General features: G+C 35.4%; 1 protein-coding gene across 6 annotated transcripts in view; it reads right to left on the bottom strand.

The window, feature by feature from the left end:
- VPS13B (vacuolar protein sorting 13 homolog B) overlaps positions 1-25,370 on the bottom strand; it is a 473,584-nt gene that overhangs the window by 64,553 nt on the left and 383,661 nt on the right. For all 6 annotated transcript variants that reach the window (XM_040548605.1, XM_040548603.1, XM_040548600.1 and 3 more), the window contains exons 37-40: positions 24,104-24,303; positions 21,892-22,099; positions 21,372-21,556; positions 2,810-3,006 (exon numbers count right to left, since the gene is read on the bottom strand). In XM_040548605.1, coding sequence (XP_040404539.1) covers positions 2,810-3,006; positions 21,372-21,556; positions 21,892-22,099; positions 24,104-24,303 — 790 coding nt within the window. The remainder of the gene's footprint in view (positions 1-2,809; positions 3,007-21,371; positions 21,557-21,891; positions 22,100-24,103; positions 24,304-25,370) is intronic.

Here is a 25,370-nt window from a genome sequence, read left to right as displayed (position 1 = left end):
TCAGGTGTCCACAGGCAAACTGAGATTCAACTTTTATACAATCATTGCATCTCGGTCTCAGTTGCAGACCTCTCAGCCCTGGTCTAACAGTTGGCACTGACCCTTGTGGCTCTCCTCACAAGTATGTAAGATCTCATGTTAAATACTTGCTTGCTTTAGAAAGAAGCCTAACATTGGACACTTACTGAGACACGGGGCAGTCTCTCTCAAAAATAAAAAAGTTGGGGATTTTTTGGTCAGGTAGAATATCGAGTACATTTGAGTGTGCTTGGTCACAAGAAAACATCCACACTGGTTGCAGTATGTTCATTTGATGAAGACAAGAGCTACAGCTTCCGGAATGCTACTGCTAACATGGACTTCCTACCCTACGAGGGGTCTAGAAAGGCTGCCCTTCCTTGCCAAGTCCACAATATCTGTCACCATCTCCGAAACAAGATTTCTCTTTAAATAAACTTCATCCTTTGGGGCTTAACTCTTACCTTAATTTTACCTTAAATTTATTCCACTCCTTAGCTGTAATTGCATGTATTTCAGTAGTTGTAAATGGTCTCAAAACATCCAGGTCAATGATATGCCATTGACATTATTTGCTCTAGTTCCAAGAAAGAGATCCTGTGCCTCGAACACCATGGGTCAAAGCCTCATCTCTGAGAAGCAGCTACTCTTTTCCTGATCCATTAAGTTTCTTTGAGAAGGCTCACTCCAGACTAATCAGGACTACTACTTCCACATCAGTCTGTGCTTAAGAAAGTTTGCAGTGTAGCCTTGTTTGAAGTTCATATAAGGAGAGATCAGTTTGAACTTCTATCCAAAACTGCAGGGAATACAGCTTTGTCTTTTCTCTGACTGAAACTGAAGGCTTGCCTCATGCACCCCTCAGGTTCCTGGCTTCTTAGTGGAGTTCACCGTGACCCACATGAATTCTTAAATTTCCATTCTACTGTTAGCATATTTAGGTTTAAATTCATAAAATAATTATACATTCATCAGACCACCAAAAGCATCCAGGCTAGCGACTCTGCAGTCTCTGTGTTGGTGCCTAAAGGAGCTGGCAGTTCAATGCACCTTCCCTCAACTTCCCTCTTTCTCTCTTTTTTTTTTTTTTTTATCTTCTGTTCAAATGCTTAAGTGGTGTAGTGCATGCTTTTTACTGCCTTCTTTCCTTCCTGCCTTCCCTATTCAGTGAACTGGTTCAGTTTAAATCCTTTTCTTTCAGATGTAGTTTCTGGTTTAGTTCTTTGTATATACACACAACCTGGAGAACAGTGTCATTGCTGTGGACAGAGAAATTGTCCTCCTAGGAGTCTTCTGGTACCTCAAGGCCATTCAGTATTTTTACCTCATTTTTATCTTGAAAAACCAGTGAGGATGTTCACTATTCTGCAGAAGGCTTGTAGCCTTCTAGCTGAAAACTCATGAGTTTAGGCCTTCTGGGCAGGTGAATGCATGTTGTGCTCTAAAATATTTCTGATGTTAGACACAGTCCAAACTAGTGTTATGATTTTTTTTGTTATTATTTCTATTTCATTTAAACCATAGATTCTTTCTTAAGAATTACTACTCATTAGCTTATCAGAGCTCCCTGAACGAAACACTGCATATAGTGATGAACCCTATTTGAGCAAAAAACAATATGCATGATTACAGTGTAAAATGTCTTGATAAAAAAAATCTACTAAATTTCACTACTTCATTTTCAGTTCCCACCGAGTTCACATTTCTGTGGTGTTAAGCTGACCAGGAAGACAATTTTGCCAAGGTCCCACATTCAGAGGAATTAACCTTGTCTGAAACACTTAACTTCTCAATGATGAAAATGCATTCTTTCACAATTAACATCAAGAAATCATTTCCAACCTGATACTATTAATGGAAACCAGATGTTTAATTTTCTTCATTGATTTTGTTAGCCATGTTCATATTTCCTGATTTCTCTGAATTCTGTAGCATCATGTACATATATGTGAATACTACACATGCACTCAAGCATGTGTTCATACACAGACATCGACAATCAGCAAATACCAATGATTCAAAAAGGTCATTCTGGGTTCTCTGCTCTAACTACAGATGTTAAGAAGGTCTTTGACAGCAATTCCACTGCTGTTTATGAAGCCACCTTGCACTCATTTCTTCTGACTCTACATATTAACTATAACTGAATGAATACAGAGTGAATTCAGAGCATACAATGACAGAACTTCAATGTACAACATTTGAAGGTGGAAGCTGTAGGCATAATGAAAAATTGATCCCCAAACAATTTTTACTGGTAGCATAGTAAGCAAGCAGTGTAAATAAAAATGTATTATTCTTGAAGAACTAGATTTTTAAAAATAAATATATTTAATAGACACATGGCTTGTTTTAGTCATTGGCTTGCACCGAGGTCAGTTAAAAGGTGATGTATGGGGGGATACATGAAAGAAGAATGATCACTACTACATTATACAATGTAGTATAGTACATAACGTAGTACATTATACGTGTCTCAGTCTCCTTTTGTTAATCACCCAATTTTAATACCTTGTGCAGTTTCAGGACCTGGCCTAACCGATTCTCTTCACTTTTCAGTAATTCTCGTATTCAGAAAATTATAATGCTTCCAGGCTGTCTGTAAATCTGAGAGCTCTTTTTGCACACACTCCATGACCTTGTGTGAAGGTGAATGACAGTCCAAAGCTTGTTTAAGATCCATTCCTCTTACCATATATGAAAATAGTATTTTATTTCCTAAGTCTCTTGAGAAAGATCTCTCAAGAGTGTAGCATTAGATTTCTGTTTTCCCCTCCTGCTTTAAGATTACCTTTGGTCATCAGCCACATTCTGACTGCTGTTCAGGACAATCCTCCAAAGATCGGAGGCTATGAGCTCCTTCTGATCACGCACAAGGTTGATGCTGGGCAGCTGTAGTTCACAGACTTTGCTTTCTGATAGACTGAATTCCCGGAATGCAACAAATGATTTCTGAAGCTCGTCCCAGTACTCCAAGCTGCAAGGAATCTGTGATAAAATGGTTAAGTTGTAATTACTTTATTCTTCATCATTAATGTAATGGCATTTATTGTACACACTAAAAATGGAAAACTAACTAAACTAAACAAAAGCTGTAGTGTGGAAGATCAGAATTGTAACTATTACTCAGATTCTGTGCTGTCTTTACTTAAATTAAAACATTTTTTTGAATTTCAATGCAGCATAACATTTCAAGCTTTCTCTTACTAGGTACAGAAATAACTATTTGTTCCATAGTACCCAAGAATAACAAAGACAATGCAACAAACCATGATTTGTATTATGCAGTCAAAAAAAACCCAAACCATCAGATGTCATTACAGTGTACTATCGAATAAATTTTAATCATCATTGCCGGGTCCTGCACCTGGGGCACAACAACCCCAAACAGAGCTACAGGCTGGGAGATGAGTGGTTAGAAAACTGCCTGGCAGAGAAGGACCTGGGAGTACTGGTTGATAGTTGGCTGAATATAAGCCAGCAGTGTGCTCAGGTGGCCAAGAAGGCCAACAGCACCCTGGCTTGTATAAGAAGCAGGGTGGCCAGCAGGTCTAGGGAAGTGATTGTGCCCCTGTACTTGGCTCTGGTGAGGCCGCACCTCGAGTACTGTGTTCAGTTTTGGGCCCCTCACTACAAGAAGGACATGGAGGTGCTCGAGAGAGTCCAGAGAAGGGCAACAAAGCTGGTGAGGGGTCTGGAGAACAAGTTTTACGAGGACAGGCTGAGGGAGCTGGTATTGTTCAGCCTGGAGAAGAGGAGGCTCAGGGGTGACCTTATCGCTCTCTACAGGTACATTAAAGGAGGCTGTAGCGAGGTGGAGGTTGGTCTATTCTCCTACGTGCCTGGTGACAGGACAAGGGGGAATGGGCTAAAGTTGCGCCAGGGGAGGTTTAGGTTGGATATTAGGAAAAACTTCTTTACCAAAAGGATTGTTAGGCATTGGAATGGGCTGCCCAGGGAAGTGGTTGAGTCACCATCCCTGGAGGTCTTTAAAAGACGTTTAGATGTAGAGCTTAGTGATATGGTTTAGTGGAGGACTTGTTAGTGTTAGGTCAGAGGTTGGACTAGGTGATCTTGGAGGTCTCTTCCAACCTAGACGATTCTGTGATCATTAAAAATTACTTTTTATTTAAACTTGCTCTTTTAGTGTTAATGCATACCAAAACATCAACTTGTTAATTACTAATTTATTAATTGCCATATTAAAATCATCAAAGATACAGAGGAAAAATATTGATGGGCAACATAATGCCATGTGGAAGGTCAACACATGAATAAAAATCCTGGGACAAATCATAACGTACTCATAATCACATCATCTTTTCTTTCATGGAATATGCAATTTAGACAACTGCGTGCTTTGGGAAACCAAGCCTAATAAATACATAACTTCAGTTTAATCATGTCCCTAATTTTAAGTCTGCAAATAAACCACTTCGATTATTCCTGGCTGCACCACTCATCTGGAAAGAAAGTTATTAGAAACATTTCTAAATAAATCATAAAACAAATTTTAATAAAAAAGTAAAATTAAAGGAGTGTGTCTTAGATTTTTTTTTTTTTAATATTATGAACGTGAATGAAAATGTGAATTTAAAATAAATGCTAGCTCAGTAAGACAGGAAGATTTTACAATTAAGATACAAAAATCCACAGTTATGACACTTTTACATACCCAAGAAATACTAAAAGTGAAGTTGCTGGAAAGTAAATATTAAAAACAACAACAAAAAAACCACATATGTATTCACATGTATGTGCTACTCCTTTTTTTTTTTTTTTTTTTAAATCTGTGTATGTGTGTATACACACAAATATAAATAACCAGGAAAGAATTGGGAACATGGTAGAAATTTAAATAAATCTAGACACAACTGAAAAAAAAAAAAAGCTGCATGAGTATTTTTTCTTGTTACTCAGTAAGGACTACAGTGCACATGGAGGTGACAGCAGGTTAATTAATTAATGGGAATGAAGGTTAAGAAGTAAAATTCAGGGAGCTCAGTGGTTCAAGCTGGGGAGAGCAAAGGAACATAAATAATCTGCACCAAAGAATTCTGCAAGAATTAACATGTGGAACCACAAAGCCAGAAAAAAAGATTTTTTACTACATCAGTCAAGTCACAGTGATACCTGAAGACAGCAACCACAACCACTAACTTTTTTTAGGTCAGGATGGAAAAAAAATATAAATCTGATAACTGCTAGCAAAACTCTGATGATATTAACATATGTAACATAGAGTAGCATAAGACTATCAATCAGGAATGCCAATATAGTTTCAAAGACTTGAGTCTGAGAAAAAGGGATTGATTTAACAACAAAGAGTGCATATCAGATGCGTAAGATAGCAATATATCCTTTATATGCTGCATATCCAATCGAAAATGGTGCAAACCTCCAAGTGTCAGCTGGAAAATTACGAGGCAGTAGGACGATGCCTGGAAAAAGCAAATGCCATCCTGAGAAACATCAGGTGAGATATTTGCAAAAGAGAGGAACAAACATTAACTGACTTGTATAAGACACCAGTGGGCCACATCTGGACTGTGGCACGCATTTCTAATTATTCATGTTAGAAGTGCTTCAACTTGCTCACAGTGGAATCCGTGCAGTGTCGACGACCAATTCAAGCAAAACAAAAGGCGTTTCTCCAGACACCTCGGGAGATGAACAGTTAAAAGAGGAAAAGGTCCAGAGAAACTCCAGGTTAGAACTGAGTTGCTCTCAAAAGAAGAAAACTTGGAGTTGCTCTTCTATTGAGTTTCTGCCAGAAACCAGAAGAAAAAAAAAGAAAGAGGAGGAGGTTTGAGCACAGCCTTTGTGCCCATCATAGCTGCCCTTAAAAGCTTGATTTGTTAATAAGACGGAGACAGCAACCAACATTGCCCCTGATGGGAGGAGACTGGGCTTGGTGACCCAGAAAACATCCTTCTTGGTTCTGTTTTGCCAGCTCTGCAATGGGACTGTGCACAATAACAGTAATACGAAACATTACACTATTATGCTTGTAGCTATGTTTCAAAGTCAAGTTGTACTTATTCTTTTTGCTCTTAGTGTCATTATAGAGTTGAATTAAGATCATTTTCATTATATAGCATATATATTATTTTCATAATATAGTTCTTCAAAACTTCTCAGTGTTGGCTGTTTTTTAGGCTTTAATGCCTGTGGACAAACACTCAAAATTACAATGCCACAATAATGTTCCTTTCATTCAAATACTGATATATCCGGGGAAATTTCCCTGTGCTAACTAAACATATAAATAGTAACTTCCACCATGTGATATCTTCTATACTACATTGTGGAGCCATTCACACTCACATACATATTTTCTAAGCCTTCACAGTCTCCACTGGTGATAAAACGTTTTTTTTTTTTTTTTTTTTTTTTTAAAAAAAAAGTAATATTTGCTATATTTCCACAAGGTCTTGGAATTATATGATTCTAACAAAAGATTGCAGCCTTTCATGGTTGCACAGGTATTTCTGAAAATATGACACAGATTTAAACTGCAGTCTTTATTTCCATTTATTTTTAAATCTTAGTCTTGAAATGACATTGACATTTTTAGGAGTCTGATTCAATATATTGGAATACTTGGTTTCAACTTGGCCCAACACCTAAGTTATCTTTTCTTGTCAATGCTGTTGTGTACCACGTACAACAAAGGTCTTGAAAAGCTATCCTATCATTGTAGGGTATTTATTTCTTTCAGATCACATCTCACAACATAGCATTTTTTCCAATATGCAAGGAAAATAATCTCTAACAAGAATCTCACAAAACTGGAACACAATGGCAAGTAGCAGACATTTTAGAAGAGATTAAGCAAGATGATAAATTCTATTCCTGCTAAGATTAATGAGCTGAAAGAAGTTGTTGAAGAGCACAATAAAGGAATTTCACAAGTGGCACTGCAGTATGAAAAACATAAAACAATTAGTAAGGCTAGAGGAAACTAACATAGAGATTGAAAATAAACACTGAAGATAAAGGAAGAGGGAAAGCTTGAAAAAACCACAACCAGATTTCACACATATTATTAAAAAAAATAATAAAAAATACAGTTACTCAGTAGGTGGTAGGGAAACTGATCTTGAGGAAAAGATGGCAAAACAAAATGATCAAAACAATTATTATGGCAAAAAGACATTAACTACTCCTCTTAAGGCTCTTGTATAGTCTAACATAGCGCGCTTACTTTTTAGGAACTTCACGGTAACCTCCTAAGTGAATTCTAAAGAATTTGGAAAGGCAGATTAGCAACCACTGGACTCAGCTGTATGAGCAGCCAGAAGGAACATACCAGCTACCAATTAAAGCAGGCTGGTAGGCACGCTGAAAAGATTATTCCTATTTACTTTTACTCAGGAAATTTTTCCTAACTTCACTGCAGGATGTCAAGAAATCTACCAGAGCAAGATAGAGTATATTTCAAGATGTCATCTACATGTTAGAAGTAAAAATTCAAAATACTGTATGTGATAGCCTCATGCTTTATATATACAATATATATACATATTACATATATACATATACATATATATACATATATATATATATATATACACATACACAATACAGCTCATGCTCATGGGACTGTCCGAACCGTAAGCTTTCTAGTTTGAAGCTTTCAAAAGACTTAGTTGACTTAGAACCTTTGATTCCTACATACCTAGCTTTATTTGTTCTAGGGGGTTTATTACTAATGCCTGATCTGGGCAAATTTGAGGAAAGATGGTAGCTCTGGGCAATATTAGCTGCCAAAAATAATAGTTGTGAAAGCCTGGAAATGGGCTATAACCCCAAAACTGAGTCATAGGCAGTGGGAATAAATGAATTAGCTGCAACAAAAAATCCCTGTATGTGGAAATAAATATGGTATTTTTGCTTTAAAATATTTGAATAAAACCTAAGCTATAATTCAGATAATTGTTACCGCTAGTGCTGCCTCTATAAAACTAAACACCGAAGAAGCATATCTAACCACAAGCTTCATATCTAACCACAAGCTAAACAACAAACACACTTTAACAGACACTTCTCCATATTTTTATATCTTCCTTCCTAACTCTCAAGAAGTCTGAATTACAATGATTTTATTCACCTGTAACATGCAAAAAGAGACATTAACGTACAGCCCATGTCACCTATAGGTGTATAAAACTATTATTTAACTCTGGGCTCAAATTTAACTAAGAATCTCCAAGCTGAGTTTTGCAAGAAAAGCACATGCTACTGCACACTTATTTAGAAGGATGACTATGGCAGTAGAGAGAAAAACATCAGTCAGATGTTTTTTGAACCACATTAACAACAGAGATCAGAAGCAGAAGTGAAAAGGTACATGAAATTAGCCTAAATTATTAGTGCTTGTAAAAAAAAAATGTTCCTAAGATAAATTTGAAACAAAACAGTAAGAAAATTTGAAGGTTCCTCCTTTTTCTCTTTACCACTGTGGACTATAGATATAGGAGATCTGAAAATTGTGTGTGTCTGACAAACTGTCCTTCTTAAGAATGAATACGGTGTATTAATAATTCTGTCAGGAAGGAAAGCAGTTTCATTGGAATGACAGTTTCAGTTCTGTTCCCTGCAAGGACAGGACACAAAGAAACAATTCTACTGAAATAGTTGCCTTGGAGCAGAAATTTTTTGAGTTAGGAGAGTAAGAGAGAGTAGTTTCCTATCCACTGTGAAATCTCTCATTTTACTCTATTTTGAGAAAAAAATCCTGATACATATTACACTAACGTAAACATTATAAGAATCACCTCTGTGAACATAAATCAGTTCTGTACAAATAGAACCTCTTTTGCTTTGAAACTTTTATCATAAATATTTTGCAAAACAAACAAACAACAACAACAAAAAAGAAACTTGAAACCCCCTTTTAAACGCTGCATCCTTCAAGTCATTTCCTGAAAGGTTATTAATCTATCAGCAAGACAGTATTAATAACCAACAAAAATATTCCCTCCAGTGCACTACAATGTGATAGACCCATGTTTTTAATTTTTCGTCATGTATTATGCCTCACTTTATCTGTACCAGAATAATTAATTCCTATTTGGAAACTGAAGGTCAGGCCTTGCTACGTAATCTGTTAACACTATGTTACTTATTAACATTTTCATCCATGTGTTGTACATCCTATTGACCACATGGATATTCTCTATTTCTACTTGAAGTTAGGCATAATAAGAAGATAGAATGGGAAAGAAAGGATTGTTGATCCATATGTGCTTTTTAAAGGCTTTTATGATGGCAACATGCTTCTAGATTTTCCTGTGACCTGATGTTATCCTCCCAGCTTCAGACTACTTGGTTAATCTGGACTTTAAAAGCCTTTGGTGCCTACCACATATTGCTAGGTATGTTTCTACAGCTGAGCTCTGCAGCTAAATATTAAACAACGCCAGACTTCTACAAGCTACCAGGTTGCCATAAATGATAATTAAATATATATTATATACATTATATATATACATAACTACATATACACAGGTGTATTATACCTATATTATTCACTATACATATTGTCCTCATGCTGACAGGTCTCAAACAGGAAGGTTTCAAACATCAAACAGGTCTCAAACATTATTGCCACTTAAGACAGAAATAATTAAAATATCTCAATTTCTTAGCTAATCATATCACTTTCACAGATATCTTTTTTTGTGTCTAGGAAAACACTATAGCCATCCTCCTAGCTCTTTGAGGCTGCTGAATTAAAATTATATTAAAATATTGTGGTCTTATTACTTAAAAACTAGAACAGTTAATTTTAAAATCAGTATTAAAAATGGACCTTTAAATATATACATACAGACCTCTAAAGAGAAAGATATTAATAGCTGGGTTACAGAAGAATGTGCTTAATGCTGCTTTCAGTGGTGCATCCTTTTAATTTATGTTTTGTTTTAGTTTTTGCTGGAAAATAAGCTTCTGCAGAATAAATGCTCATTTCTTGAGTCTCAGTCCCTCAGATGGTGGGTGTTTCCTCTTGGAAATGAAGTTACTCTTGTTCCAGAAACAACTACTGCACAAGAAAACGCACACAGAAGACAGGAAGCATGTGTGTGTTTTATCTTCTCTGAGAAGGGCCACCTAAGTGAATGAGAGGCAGAACACAATACAAACTAGCACTTTGTGTAAGACGCCAACCCATGCCGAGATTTTAACTCGAGCTTCCTGAGCATGAATAAACTGATTGCTCTGTAATAACGCTATTCCGTTTTTAGGATATTTTCCTGTTTCAGGGCCAACTGCCTTAAAAATACAATTCTGCCTTCAGGTGAACAGAAGTAGCAGCAGTAGAAAACAAAGAGCTCTATCCAGATTTTATACAGGGAACATTCTTGGCAGAAACTACCAAGAACTTTAATTTTAAATTTGGTTTTGAACTACGATTTATATAAAAATAGAAAAAAAATACAGAAAAATTAATTACGTAAAAAACATGCTGAAAAAAAAATATTTAATAAAACCTCCTTACTATGCCAGTTTACATAACACACACAATCTGATCTGACCACTGGAACATTTTGGACAACTGTAGGATAGTAGGATACTTCAATATACACACACACGTTTATCTTCTCATGTAATTGACAGTGAAAAATCATGCTACAAATCAAGCTGCTAGTTGCATAACATTTTTTTTTGCCTTTCTCAGGGCTAACATTGTATCATACCAGTGTGGAAAACCTCTCTGAGCAGAGCCAGACCACCAGTTTTCCCTTCTCATGAAAAATCCAAATTAAAAAAAAATAAAAATAAAACTAGCTTATTAGTATTAGTATTAGCATTAGTACTAGTATTAAATACATTTTAGGTGTTCAAAGTATTTGCTGTCTTCCCACTGCAATCCCTTCTGTATTTTTATTATGATTTTCTGTTACTCTGACACTATTTTAATGCTTTAAATACCCGTATGTTTTGGGCAGTAAAAGTTATTCCACAGTGGCATGCTCTTAATTTTCAACAGCCAGTAATAATCAGATACCACAAGTGGAGAAATTAAAAAATTAAAGAAAAGTATCATTTCTTTACAGTTTGCTTTTTTTCTCTTTGAAGTGTTCTAGCTTTAAGACAAATTTTGTTAAACCACATTCAAATTAAAATATTCACTTCCAAATGTTTATCTGCCTAATTTTTTTGTTTTCCTATGCACATTGAAGCCTTTGACTGAATAAAGGAAATAGCTACTATTTTGTTTACTGAGGAATAACAAATACCTTGTCTCTTTCAACTCCATTTAACAAATATATTTGTGGTAGTATTAGCATATTTATTTAATCTTGCTTACATTTACATCTGTACTGCAGTTTATAAAGTAAATATTAAAAACTCAATTATAAAAAAGAGATGTGAAAGAAAACTCATGTCTTCTGAGAGAAATTGCTCTTAAAAAACACATAACTGCCTTTTAGCTGACTTTGGAAAAAAAAAAAACACGCTTCTATACATCTTCAACTAATAGAAGCTATAAAAAACCCTTTGTAATATTGGAACCAGTTGAGAAACCACAAGTATTCAAATGCAGGAAATCATGATTTTATAACATTTTAATGTGATCTACTCTTGGGAAACAAAGTTAACCAAGCCCTATTTCTGTACAGGAAATATTCCACTGTACAGTTGTAATACATTGTGGTGAGGGGTACAGCTGCAAATTTTTCACCTGTAATGCCCCACTGGTATTGTGGCTTACTGAATTGCATCAAGATTGCCTTCCTGTCCGGAAAGCCCTCTAAGTACAAACAAGACTCTAAGCCCAGGTTTTATTTTCCCTTGGTATCACAATATGGTAATTTAAGAGCCCTGAGAAATGCTTTTTAACCTTTTAGAAGAAATATGTAGAATTCTTTTATTAGGAACTCTGTTCTTTGCCTTTTAAAAACAACATGTGACCAATTTATCTTATCAATTTATCAGGCTAGCAGGTTCAGAACGAATGCAGGTGTGTATAGTAATGTAATCTGTCATTGATACTGACTTTTTTCATTACAGAAAAATTACTCTAAACACACTAACAGCTTTTGTTAAGAGAGCAGAGAGTTGTGCTATGCTATAATCGAGAAGATTTCTGCAGCATTTTTTTAAACAAGAAAATGTATGTACTACTAAGTGTCAAACCCATTTTTTCTACTGTCATTCATCTTGACACTGAGTTTATGTGAAGACCACTCATTTCTCCAATAGCAAAATCAACAGCAGTTCATTTAATTTACTAAGACCTTGCTTATTTTCTTAATTTATTTTTAAGTATTGACAAACAGATTTATATAAACAGGACATCTTACATTAGAGACCTAGTTACATACACTATTTTTAATTCTCTTTTTCTGAGATAGGAAAAATCTTCCACATTTTATTTCAGACTTTCATTTTCTAGGTTTCCATATTTGTTAACAATGTAAGCAGTATACTGTTGAAATGCAGTCACCTCTGGGACTGCGGGTAGCAGTCTATTAATACATGAAGTACGGCATAATTTTCAGTACATGGGATATTTTGACCACATATTCTCACCACAGTAAAGCTTGACTCCTACAAAAAGTGCCACAAGATCAGTGAACGGCAGAAAGAACTTTGGTTTGCAAAGTTTCATAAATCAGAATTACAAAATCTGAAAAGTACAGAACACAGTAAGAGTGTAAATCTGTCATTAAGATAATCTGATGGTTTCGTCAGTCTTCTGGCACCCGGTAGAATTTTCACTAGCTCAGTAACCCCAAAGGGTAAATTTCAGTGAGATGCACAGGCAAATTATGCACAACTTCCATTAACATTCCCAACGAGTTACGCTTAACTCCCTGCAGACTGCACCGAAACTGTAGTCCAAACGATACAGCCTCATCTTGATGCAGCGAACACTAAGATCACACAGCAAAATAATTAAGATTATACACACAAAATACATTAACAAAATAGTGAATTCTGAGATAATCCTACTCTCAGGCAAGGAAGTTCACAAATAATGCTTAAAGCTGTAATTTCTAAAGAGAACGGGCTCTGTTTCAACATCTGCTTAGGACTCAATGTGTAACACCGAAACTTCTTTAGCCCCTACTTCCTTCCTTGAAAGAAAATGAAGACAACACTGATCATTAATAGTCAGAGCCTTAATGTTCGAAAACATGCAAAATTTTGCCTAGCATCACAGTGCTTACATCCAGATCAGCCGAAGTGTTATTTGTTTAGGCTAAAAGCAAGTCTTCAACCCTCTTAAACATAGTAGTTGTTTACATAATGACCTGCATTCTTTTTTGTACACATGCATGTATGCAAGCATCAGTTCTTGTGACAGGAAAGAAATTGCCTCCATTACATTAAAATGTGTTTGTTAAATTTCTAATTTACAGTCAGATATGCTCAATAATGATAACATAGTGCTTTGTTTCAAGCTTGTTGCAACTCTTCACATAGTAGAGAGATCATAAAAACACTATATTCTACTGCAGTCATTTGAAATAACATCAAAAGGCAGAACTATCAAAATATGTTTTAAAAAGGAGAATCCCATATGAAGCCCTGAATTGCCTTCTGAGCTGCTCACAACAATTAGACAAATTATTTCACCATTCATTTAAAAAGTCTGATTATTTAAAGATGATACAACTGCATGACAGTAGTTTTAAAAATTTGCAAACCATCAAGTATATTGATGAGAATAGCTGAACTTTACAACTTATTATCGAATAACACTATGAACTTCAATCACTAACCTGTCACACACAAATTATCTGGATTTCCAAAATAGTTGTTGCTTGGAAATGTAAGAAATGAATCAAAGATGAATAAAAGTTGTGGTTTCCCAAAATGCTCTTTTCCCAGACTCTCGAATGCCCAGCTGAATATTATAGCCCCAACAGGGAGTTAAAAGTAAAAAGGAAGCAGAGCCAGCCAAAAATGAGGTATTCTCTGTCAAAAGGGAAAATGAATGTTTTTGACATTGATCATAATTCTTTTCCTGTTGACTGTCATGTCAAATCTTTCCTGGAATAATGACTTACAGCAGGTCTAATGTCAGTCCTTCTTAAGCTCATGCTTCCTTAAGCCACTGTTTAAACAACGACAAGGTGTTAGAAAATGACTGTTTATTGGCTGACAGTGTTGAAAAAATCAGATTCCAGAATGTACAGTTTGCAAATGTGTTAGTTAAATACTGTAAGCATGTAATGCAGTGCAACAGACAATTTTTTGAATCCTCACCTTTTGAAGTTGGAAATATTTTATGTTCTCTTCAAGGAGACTTCACCATCTCAGCAAATACTCTGGATGAAATTTACCAGAGAGGGATTATTTACCTAGTCTTTCCTTATTAAATCTCACTTAAGCCCTTGCAACCTCAGAACTATACTTACCTTCCCTAGTTTCCTACCATAGACCTTGAGGTCTGGTTAATTTAATCACCTCTTTTCTAAACCAGGAATAAGTGCTCTGTTTATTAGGATACTATATGAAGAAGAAAGGCCAAAAAAAAGGAAACTTGAGGACACATTCATCTTTTCATCAGCTCTTAACAATGCTGACTACACTTGCATGCAATAGGAATCCTGGCAGGTACACAAGGGAAACATCATCAAATACAAAAAACCTGTCAGGATTATATAGCTCAGTAGATATTTCAACTTCACATGGAGAAATGAACAAATGCCATAGATTATCTTCCTTTTGTCTTGTAAGCATTAACAGCTTGTATCTATCACTGGCTAACAATCCAGGAGAAAGAATTTTAAGTCGGTGTTGGTGATGCAGCTTAAATAAATCACAGAGCTCAGAAGTCAGAGTATTACACACGATGTGATCACTTTGATTAGACAAATCTGTTCTTCTCCACCATTTAAACCCAGGGCCACTTGTGTAAACGCTATCGTGACAATACAGAGCTTTTTGTTTGAGGTATGGGGCAGCGCCAGCAATATCCTTTATTGCAAAAATTACTCTGCCACAGAATAGAAAACACTGTGTATCTCTGTGAACATTTCACTAGCTAAAACAGGCCTCCAGCTGTACAGGAAATCATTTGCATGTACTATTCACCTGCTGGCACAGAAAAGCCAAATACTTCCTTGATAGCATACAAATTGCTTTCCTGTCTTGGTGTACCCAACCACCCTCAATCTTTGCTCCCTTCCCTGCCAACCCAAACTTGTTGAACTTGTTCCTGGTAAAGATAAATAATATAAAAATGTGGCCCAGGTGAAATCAGAAAAATAGATTCTTCTTAAAAGTATTGTACATCAAGAACTCCTCTTCATGCTTCTGACTGAACAAAGGCTATTCTGAGGAAAAGACAAAAGTAAATCTGAGAGTATCAAGGCTGCAGAAAGACATGGGAAGATTTTGGAAAACCAGAAGCATTGTGGAAATCTAGCTTCAAGCCTCACAGAATAAATATCCACTACCACTTTCTTTGAGCTTAAATCCCTAAATGTAGCTAACTCATTATTCTACCTGTACAATCTAAAAATCAGTACTGAATCACTAGGAGATTTTTATTCCTGCCACTCTCCTCTTTCAAACTGTAAATATGACAAAGAAATGAAGAACGCTTATCCTTCCTCAGCTGCTGCAACCTGACAGACGCAAGGAACTGTACAAGCACGGTTGAATTCAGTATTACACCACACCTCTGAAATGCCCATTAGAGTTCCTTGTTATGGTGTGGAATATATTCCTCTTGCATTATCCTTTATGGTCTGGACTGTGGTATTACCTGTATAACCACAAGCTATTGTCTGGAACCAGAAATGGTTGCCCTTACTCCTTTCTTGGTTAGTTGCCAGAATAACGGCACATTTCCAAAGTACGCAGTAAAATCAGGACTGAGGAAACAGCCTCAAATTCTCCTTCAGTTGTCCTTGCCACCAGATCAAGCCAATGATCTCATCAGTTGGGTGATGAGGAAAGAAACTACCAAAGCCCTTTCTCTACAGTTTAGACTGACTGGCACACTTGTGCTCCTGAGGTGCTCATGTCTTCTGCAACTCTGAGATTTTCCCTGGAGACATTTTTGTATAACTTATAAATTATATTCTGCTTGACGGCTACTACTGTGCTTCTAAGTCCTCAGTAGAAGACATTTTATGGACAGAATCACAAGACTGAGAATAATCTCCACCAGCAGATTACAACTTTAACTGCTACAGAAGAAGAATGTCATGGAGCAAAGAAAAGACCTGTGACCCTGCAACAACGAGCTGTTTGCCTTATAGAATATAGTTTACAGTTAGAATGGGAAACTGAAGCACACCTTAATTAAGTCTCCATATGTGAATACTTGCTGAGACAAATCTATAAACATGTGCACAATTCCAAAGTTCCAACACCAATTTTTACTACAGAAATTATCTGCAAAAGCTGATGTCCTAAATATAACTATGCTTTTAAAATTACTCATCCTTTTATCTTCAACCATCAGACTTCCTCTTATCATCAATCTACTTGAGTGATTTAAAAGTTTCTCCTGTTGCAAATGAGAAAATCTCAGAGGACATCCCTTTTGACATAGTAATGGTATTGCTACTTCTTTTCTTCATCTTGCTTATTATCTTCTAATTCATTCTGTGAATTTTTTCCTAATTGGACTTTTCTCTGCTCCTGAGCTGTGAATAAGATTCTCACATCAACACTGTTCTACCCCTTGCCCTTGCTGATTCAGGCAGTAATAGATTATCCTGGATTAAATATCGTTAGATGGAATCAGCACTGGGATTGACTTCACTCCTACAAAATGTGTGCTGTCCTAAGTGAAGTTACCAGTGTAACAGGGTTTCTCTTCTCCATGTGTTTTAAAAAATAATCTTAGCAATAGTCAAGATCAAAAGAGTGTGCCTTTACCAATATTTGAGTCTCCTGCTGCCTGAAGGCCTTTTCTGTAGACCTCTATTATACGAAAGGTACAGTAGTGGTGTCTTATAGGCAGTATTTATCACATTACTTGCACAAGCCTAATTGCTTTCTTTTCATGAGAAAATTAAACTGTTGCTCTTGTGCATATTCCTTTATCCCATATCAACCTTTACTAAAATATTTAGTTGTATCTAAAGCTTTCTAAATACCAATAAAAAAATTCTCACAACTTGGATAACAGGCAACTATTAGTGGAATTAAAACAGAAGCTGATGTAACAGTCAAGAGTTAACGGTTTTAATCAAGGATATTCAGAATAAAAGACTAAAGAAAATTCTGTGTTAATAGCACATCTGTTTCCTGATATAGAACCCAACACTAACTTTTTTTCTGCTAGCTATACAAGGTTGCACCCAAACACTTGTAAGCACAGCAGCAAATTGATTTTTGCTTCATTTCACTGATTTTGTGTACCTAAAATAATATGATTGCATGTACTTTCTTCATTAGTAAGAACTTACAAATACATGCACTGTATAATTTGAATCTTAATTGATTTATAAACTTAAAAACGGTCTTGAGTAGGTATATTGAGAAAGTATCTTGGCAGTGATGTAGACATAAAGGGGAGTGGTAGGAAATACAACAAAGGCATGCCAAACCAAATCTCTGGTTCTCTCACAGTTACAAAATTCATATTGAAAGAAACAAGTTTCCCATAAAAACAGCACGTGACATTTCTTTATATTAATTTAAATACTTCTACATGTCTTTATTTTTAATCACTAACCATACAACAATATTTTCAGTCATAATGTTTTACAAGACACAAAAGGACCATGGTTCCTGGATGCCTTCTCCTGGCATAGACCAACTACATCTTCAACCTGAAATCATCATAATCTCGTTACCACTGTATTTAGATATCTGTCTGTTTGTAGGATGCTTAAAGATTTTCTTCTGTTCTCAGTGTGAGAGACTAAGAACATTAAGTTTTGGAATTGTGTTGATAGGTTAGGACCCACTCTATCAAAGAACAACCAGGTACAAGAGAAGGCAGGTCTCCTTCTCTGCAGATCAAAAGGGTTAGAAGTGATGCCAGATAATGGTTTTAGTACTTGAGAATTAGAAATATCTCTGAAATGTCAGTTTAACAGGAACTCCTTAAAAAATTAAGAAGAGGTACTAGTGAAATCTAAAGGTGTTTCACCAAGTAGTTATCTAATAGAGTGGTATGTCACACAGAGACAAAGAACATTTTAGCATGTGAAAATGGGACAGTGAGAGATTAATAATTAAATAGAAAGGAGCTGCAATGTCTGGTAAACAGGAAGAAGAACAAATTTAAATTCTCTCAATCTCACAGAAGAAATACAATCCGGGTGCAGTTTCTTGTAAGTGCAACTGGGATTCTCTCTCACTGCCTTCAAACGAAAAGACTGAATTTCTATTTGAAATCACTAAAGAAAATGCAACATGCTATACACCATAGCAGAAACGCCCGTTCTTCCTTTTCCCTATACAAATAAAAGCAACAGTGTTGGGACTGTAAACAAGTAAAATATTAGAAATTTGACAAGTGAAATTGCTTATCCTTGCAACAACACAGTAAAAGCACAAGAAAATAAGCTCCTGGGACAAACTACAAATAGCAGCAAGGTAAGGTTTTAGAGAAAATTACAGTTCATTTCAACTCTTATAAGCTGTAGCTGTTACCTTATCCTTTGGCCACAGCAGATGACGTACAGCTTTGGTATCTAAAAAAATTCTCTTTATGGTGAAGCTTTTGCAAGTTCCAAGAATTCAAAGAACAGTTACAGAAACAAAGAGACTTCTAAATTCTATTCATGATTAAAAAGATATGCCAGAAGAAGTTTAGCAAAGATAGAAAGCTGGATGAAATGTCACAGCAAGTAACTTGGAAAGAAAGATTGTGCAACTAGCAAACTTTTAAATCTGTTAAGCTCAAGAGAACTTACAGAAGTGCACCTTTGCCTGGATTTATGTGAAGGATTAAGGGAGACTGGTAACATACGTGATGACATCCTCCTAGCATTTGAACATATATGCAATCTTGGGAAAGTTTTTAAAATATATTTTTAATGTACTTTGATATCATTATTGTCTTGAAATTTAGTTCCTTTTTCAAAAAAGCTTAAGTCTTTGGCTTGCAGATGTTCCTTTATCGTTTCATGTCAAGAAGTGAAGGAAAGTGTTGTTTTATCTTTTTCCTCTTTATATTTTGTGAATTTTCCATACACAGTAAATACACTGTGCTTAAGAAACAGAGATATATCCATACAGGGAAAAAGTAGAGCTGATGAAAGATCTCCTTATTCATTTAAATCAGCACCAAAAGTTCGAGATCTGTATTTGGTGAATTTGAAAATTGACTCTATTATTTCTTCCACCCACCTATTTGTTAGATTAATTAATCATTTTTTAAATGGCTGCTTATCGACTTTGTGCAGACCTGTTCTGTCTATGCATATTTGCCATTTCTGGAAAATGTGATAAATTACCACCTATAGTCAGGCAACAGTTACTGCCATAATTAATGGCAACTACCAAAATGTGGATATTTTTGTAGGCATTTCTGCACTCCATCTGCCCAAAAAGCATAGCTGTTGAGTAGATGTGTTAGTCAAGATCACACGTGATGTTGTGCTCTTATTTGGTTGATATCTTTAATTTATTTCTGTGTAAATGAAAGCTCAAAGTATTAACTACTAAGAAATAATTCATCACAAAATTGAAAGCATCATGGAGGGAGGCTATACAGAGATGCTTGATTACAAACTTAAAACAAGATGGAAACAGTTTGTGGTGGTCAATGTATAAGATAAAATACTATGCTGAAGAATTACGAGAAAACCAGTAGAAGTTTAGGGAACATCAGAACTGGCAGCAGAGCACATGCTGGTTTCTGTCTTACTGAGTAAGGTAATCCCAGAGGAGATGACAGAAGATTGCAACTAACAGCTTTTCTCTTCACTGTAGTATGGAAGCACAAAGGGGCAAAACGTGCTTGCTACAAGAAGTCCAGCTGCATATGCAGTCGAATCCCTGTCGATACCCACTTGAAGAACTGATGCTTCTCTTTTCAAGGGACAGATTATTACAAAACACATACATTATGCTCATGATGTCTGTTATCTATAAGGGGAGCTTAATGCACTTCATACCTTGGTGTGCTATCTTCTGAAAATACCACCCTGAAAGAAAGCAAATTGCTGGCTTTCATAGCAACCTAATAGGTCATCAAGAAAGCATACAATAACATAATTTTCATCTTTGATTCAAACCTCATGCCAAATGGAGCTGTTTTTTTCCATTTAATTTTAATTTTCATATAACTGAAAGGAGCTGACATTTGGCTGTCTAGAGGGCAAAGAAATTGGCAGGACACTTACATGATCTCACTAGCAGTATGTGCAGGGTAATAACATTATACCATTTATCTGAGGAAGATTATACTTCTCATCCAAAACTCAACACATATTGCTGCATAATTCAATTTTAAAAGCAATTTTTTAAAGTTATAAGAACAATAAAATATAATTAAACATTTCTGAACAAATAGGAAGAATTGGGACTTAATTGGAACTTAATTCCCTTGACTCACAACACTATAACGCTATTCGCACCAATGAGCAGATTAGATTAAAAAAAAAAAAAAAGAGAGATATCCAATTTGCAATACAAAAAGAAAACCAATAGTATTAAAATTGAAAATCAGCAAAAATCAAAATAGGCATGCAAGGAGTAAGTAACCTTTACAAACATGAATTACACTACACAGGAGACAGTGTAACTACCTAACTATAAATTTTGGAAAGCAAAAATTCTCAGAGTTAAGGATCAGTGCAATGGTGAGGTATGGCCCTATTTTTGAAGCACTGAATCACAGATTTGCAGCACTCAGCCCCTCTTTGAAGGGCAGTTCCATGATCTCACACAGTCAAACTGCCCACTTCAACCCTGTCAAAGAAAAATGAGAGAAACTAGATCCTTTCTGTGAACCCTGTGGAACTTACTAGAAGAGGTACAGCCATCTACCATCACAGACGCAGGAGAGAACATCAGGATTGGAGATTTTTGTTCAATGATTCCACTGCATCTCGGCTATTTCAGACCAGGTTTTTCTTTATATGTCTCTCTTTCAAATCAAATGAAATCTTTAAATAAAGACTGATGGGTGAAAACATATGAAGCCAGAATAAAAACTTGGTATGCCTGGCAAACCAGAACAGATAAAGCTTGCTACAGCTGAAAAACTTTGCAGATAAGTGGTTAAAATGTTTGGACAAGTAGTTTTAAAACTAAAGATATGTATAAACTGTGGAATCTACCTCCTATTGATTTTATAGAGCTCCTGACATTTGTTTTGCACCCATTTTTAATAAATGCAAGTTTGAAAACATTCACTTTACTGCTGTAATATTTTCTTTTGTTAGGGAAAGCAGAAAACTCTCATTACCTACCTGAAGAACATCTCCGAGGTCAGCAGTGCTGATATCAGGATCTTCAGTGGTATTAAAAGGAACAGGATTAATTCTTACAAGAGTGAGCACTCTGGGTTCTGGATATCTCCATAACATCATTCCTGGACTATCCTCAGTTTCATTGTAAAACACAACTTCATAGGCACCAGGCAGTTTTTGTGCTTCTGTCAAATGAAAGAAAGCTATAATCTGTTATACAATTTCTAAAAAGAAACATGCTGGTTTATGAGACCAAAGTAGTTAAAAATAAACCCCTCAGGATCAAAAGCAGAGAAAGTAAAAAAAGCAATTTCCCTGACTTTTAAAAGATTACAGCTTAATGGAAAGAAATCAAAAAACTATTTTTTTTTTTCATTCTAGCAGATGTCATTTCAATTGCCTTTCAAAAAAAAAGAAAAAAGTAAACAATTCATTGTGAGAAGCAAGTAATCTTTAATAGGTTACTACTGTACTTACTTTGTAATTATTAAAATAAAGAGAGTAATAATATTCTTCTTACCTGCATCTTGTATATACTGGAACAGGCCTGTTCTCAGATCATCTGAGGTATGCTCAGTTTTTGAGGCCTGATTCCTTTCCGTAGAAAAACAAGTGGGGTATCTACGTTCAGACATGAATGTCTCTACACTGCTGTTTTTAGTAAGATACTCCCACAGAAGCTCCTGGAGAAGAACTAAACAGTTCAAATGCTCTTGACCCCAGAAAACCTTTAAAAAAAAAAAAGACAAAATGATTACCTACAATATTCAGTCGCATTTGAAGGGAAAAAAAAGGAACTTTATATTGCTTTCAGTCTGCTCTACTAATATCTTAATTTCTTCTAAGTATTCTTAACATGAAAATAATGAACAGGAACAACAAGAAACCTCTCCAAAAGAATTATGGTAAATTTGTTCTTTTCATCACTCTAAAGAATACATTCATTCATAGCACTAGCAATTGAGACAGATGCTGCCTGGAAGAGCACAGAACTAAAAAGTGATATGCAAAAACATACAGCTGAGTGCAGTACATACTGCTAGGACTAGTCACAGGTCTTGCAATTTAAAATAGGATATAGCTCGCTAAAGTTTCAAAGTTTAAATTGTTCAAAGAGGATGTTGGAATTCTGGAACTCATTAAAAACTGAACATGCGACAAAGCAAAGCCGATGACTAGAAAGACATACTCTAGGTCACCTCAAGCAAATACTGAGTACAATCAGAATATAAATTGGATGTGCTGTAAGTTCTGAGAGCATGGCTTGAATTTGGAAAAAAAAAAAAGCACAGAAATTTATAAAAATATGGAAAGTCAGAATTCAGTGTCACCTAAGGTGATCCCTAAGGCCTCAGTTCTCCACTGGTGGAGGAAAGAAGGATGCTTTTTTCCACCCATTCTCATTTATTTTATTTTTTGGCAGCTGGAACTCCAGAGCAAGGAGCTCCTAATAGAGATATTCACAGATAAGGCACCACCAGTTTTACATAAGCTCTCTAGGCTCTGCTGTAATACAAATTAACAGTGGTAGAAAATTTGGTCATATTTAGATCTGGTAAAATTAGCCCCAAATAAATTCATTTGAAAATATTCTAAAACCTATTCTGTTGAACTTTTTTTTTCTTTTCTTTTTTTTTTTTCCCTGAAGAGCTAATTACTGCAGGATATATTCTAATAATTAATTGTTTCTCAGATTTATAGATGGTCCTTGTCAGAAAACAAAATAAAATTGAAAAACAAACACCAAAACACCTTTTTAGTAATAATATGCAGAGGTGGTCAGCCAAGTATTTGTGAAAAACAAATCAAAAAGAAGCAGAGAAACAAACTGACTTTATTGATTAATATATGTATATATTTAGTTCATATTATTCGCTTAGCCCTATTCCAAGTGCTATGGTATTAAGAACTTTTGAAGTCGATTCTGGGAAAAGGTCTAATTACACAACTAAATGTCAAAATTTCCTTTTTTTGTTTTATATACTTGATTTATATATTTATTTTAAAACATTTGGTGTGTATAGATACTACAATAAAAATAATTAAAACAAGACATATCTTAAAGCCTACTTGTTTAAGTCCCACAGAATCTATTTTTCATTTCAAGAACTCCCATGTTTCTTGGACTGGTTTCAAGCTATGGGCTTCCATACTTCCAAAAAGGAGAAGACAGCATGGAAAACTGAGTATTAATTACTACAAACAACAGTTTATAATTACTCCCCTGAGAAATTTGTGTAAGTTTAAAAAGAAAGGATATGCATTTCTTAAGACTACCCGTAGGCATTACAGAAACATAGCTCATGGACAGACAAACACACACAGATCAGAACAGGGTCCTAAATATTAAGTGTTAGTAATTTGATCCAGTACTTTTAAGGGAACACACACATACAGCTACAATACATAGCTTAAGTAGCATTAAAAAAACAAGAACACAACAACACAAAAAATCTTACACAATTTCTCAATCAACAATTTTACATAAAAGAATACTTGTTTTAAAAGGTAAAAATAAAATAAAATAAAATAAAATAAAACAAAACAAAACAAAACAAAACAAAACAAAACAAAGCCAACCAAGCAAACAATCAAACAATAACAAAAACACACCCAAATGAGCTCTTGTTATCTGCAAAGCTTTACAGGCTCCCATGCAATTTGCTTGTAAAATCTCAATCATCCAAAGCCAGGCGAGTTCGATACCAGAACCATAAGCATCTCATACAGACCTGCAGCAGTCCTCCTCTCAAATCAATGTATATTTTTGGAATGGATTGCTCTGGGCCAGGATCACCGCTGTGCTTACACCACTTGGCTTCCACACTAACAGAACAGCAAAAAGGGCCGATCAGAGACCTGGTTCTTTCTTTGAGACTTGTTTTAAGTAGGAAATCTTTTATGTCCAGGACAAAAGATGATCCATGGATTCCTAAAAAGACAGACGGAGAATTTATCCTACCGGTAGTTACTCTCCCAGCATTTTTATGCCTGTTGTTCAAATTCACTTTAGGATGACATTGTGAATCTGTACCAGCACGCAGTTTCCCATAGAAGCAGTCCCACTGACTTCCATGGAAATATTTCTGTGGATCACCGCTCTCCTGTCCAAGCAGGAGGATCACAGACCACAAGACTTGTGATTTTTTTTTCCTTCAGCTTGCTCTTCCAACATTATTGAGTACGCTTAATGCAGTGTCGCAGTTATGGAGCAGGTATGTTTCATGCACATTCCTTACAAAGAGCTATTTGCCAAAGCATTATGACTTTTTACATGTGTGAGTATTTTAAGGTTTATGAGAAGAGACATTTTTCATTAAACTATGAAATTTTTTCAAAAGAGTATATTAAGAACAAGAACAGCTGCTTCACTTGATTATATTTTAAAGTGATAGGAAATAGCTATTTTGAATTATTCTCTCTGCTTTTGTTCACGTTACCTATAAAATATTGCTTTGCTCGACTTTGGAGTGCTTAGCAGGAGAATAAGAGTAATGTTTGAATTCAAATAATTCAAAGCAATTACTGTAACTCAAAATATATAACATGTGTTTACCTAAAAAACAATTTAATCTAAACTTTTCACATCATAACCATTTGCAGTTTACATAGCTTTATAAAACATAAAAAAAGACAACGGCATGTTAGATTTATGATAGGCCTTGTATACTCTCATTAAAGACAAACATTGTTAGGAAAAAACCACCATCTAGAAATTTCACATCTCCTGTGAATTTAACTTCTGCAATCACGATTTAATAAAACAAACCGTACTTAATATCTCTTTAATTCTTTTGTATATTTACATGAAAAGTACTACATCTGATGTAGTGTTAACTTTACTCTTCTGGTGCTCACAGTTGGAAAAATCACACCGAATATTGAATGTCACCATGCTTTACAATGCCCATGGCTTATTTTTCTAATGAAACAATATTTACAAACAGTGAATGATTCAAAACCACTTAAGGCTTACACATACAGATATTTCATGGCATA

This window comes from Cygnus olor, chromosome 2, assembly GCF_009769625.2.
Source record: "Cygnus olor isolate bCygOlo1 chromosome 2, bCygOlo1.pri.v2, whole genome shotgun sequence".
NCBI classification, from domain to species: domain Eukaryota; kingdom Metazoa; phylum Chordata; class Aves; order Anseriformes; family Anatidae; genus Cygnus; species Cygnus olor.
The sequence above is the reverse complement of the archived record's forward strand: the minus strand, read 5'-3'. Positions and strand labels throughout refer to the sequence as shown.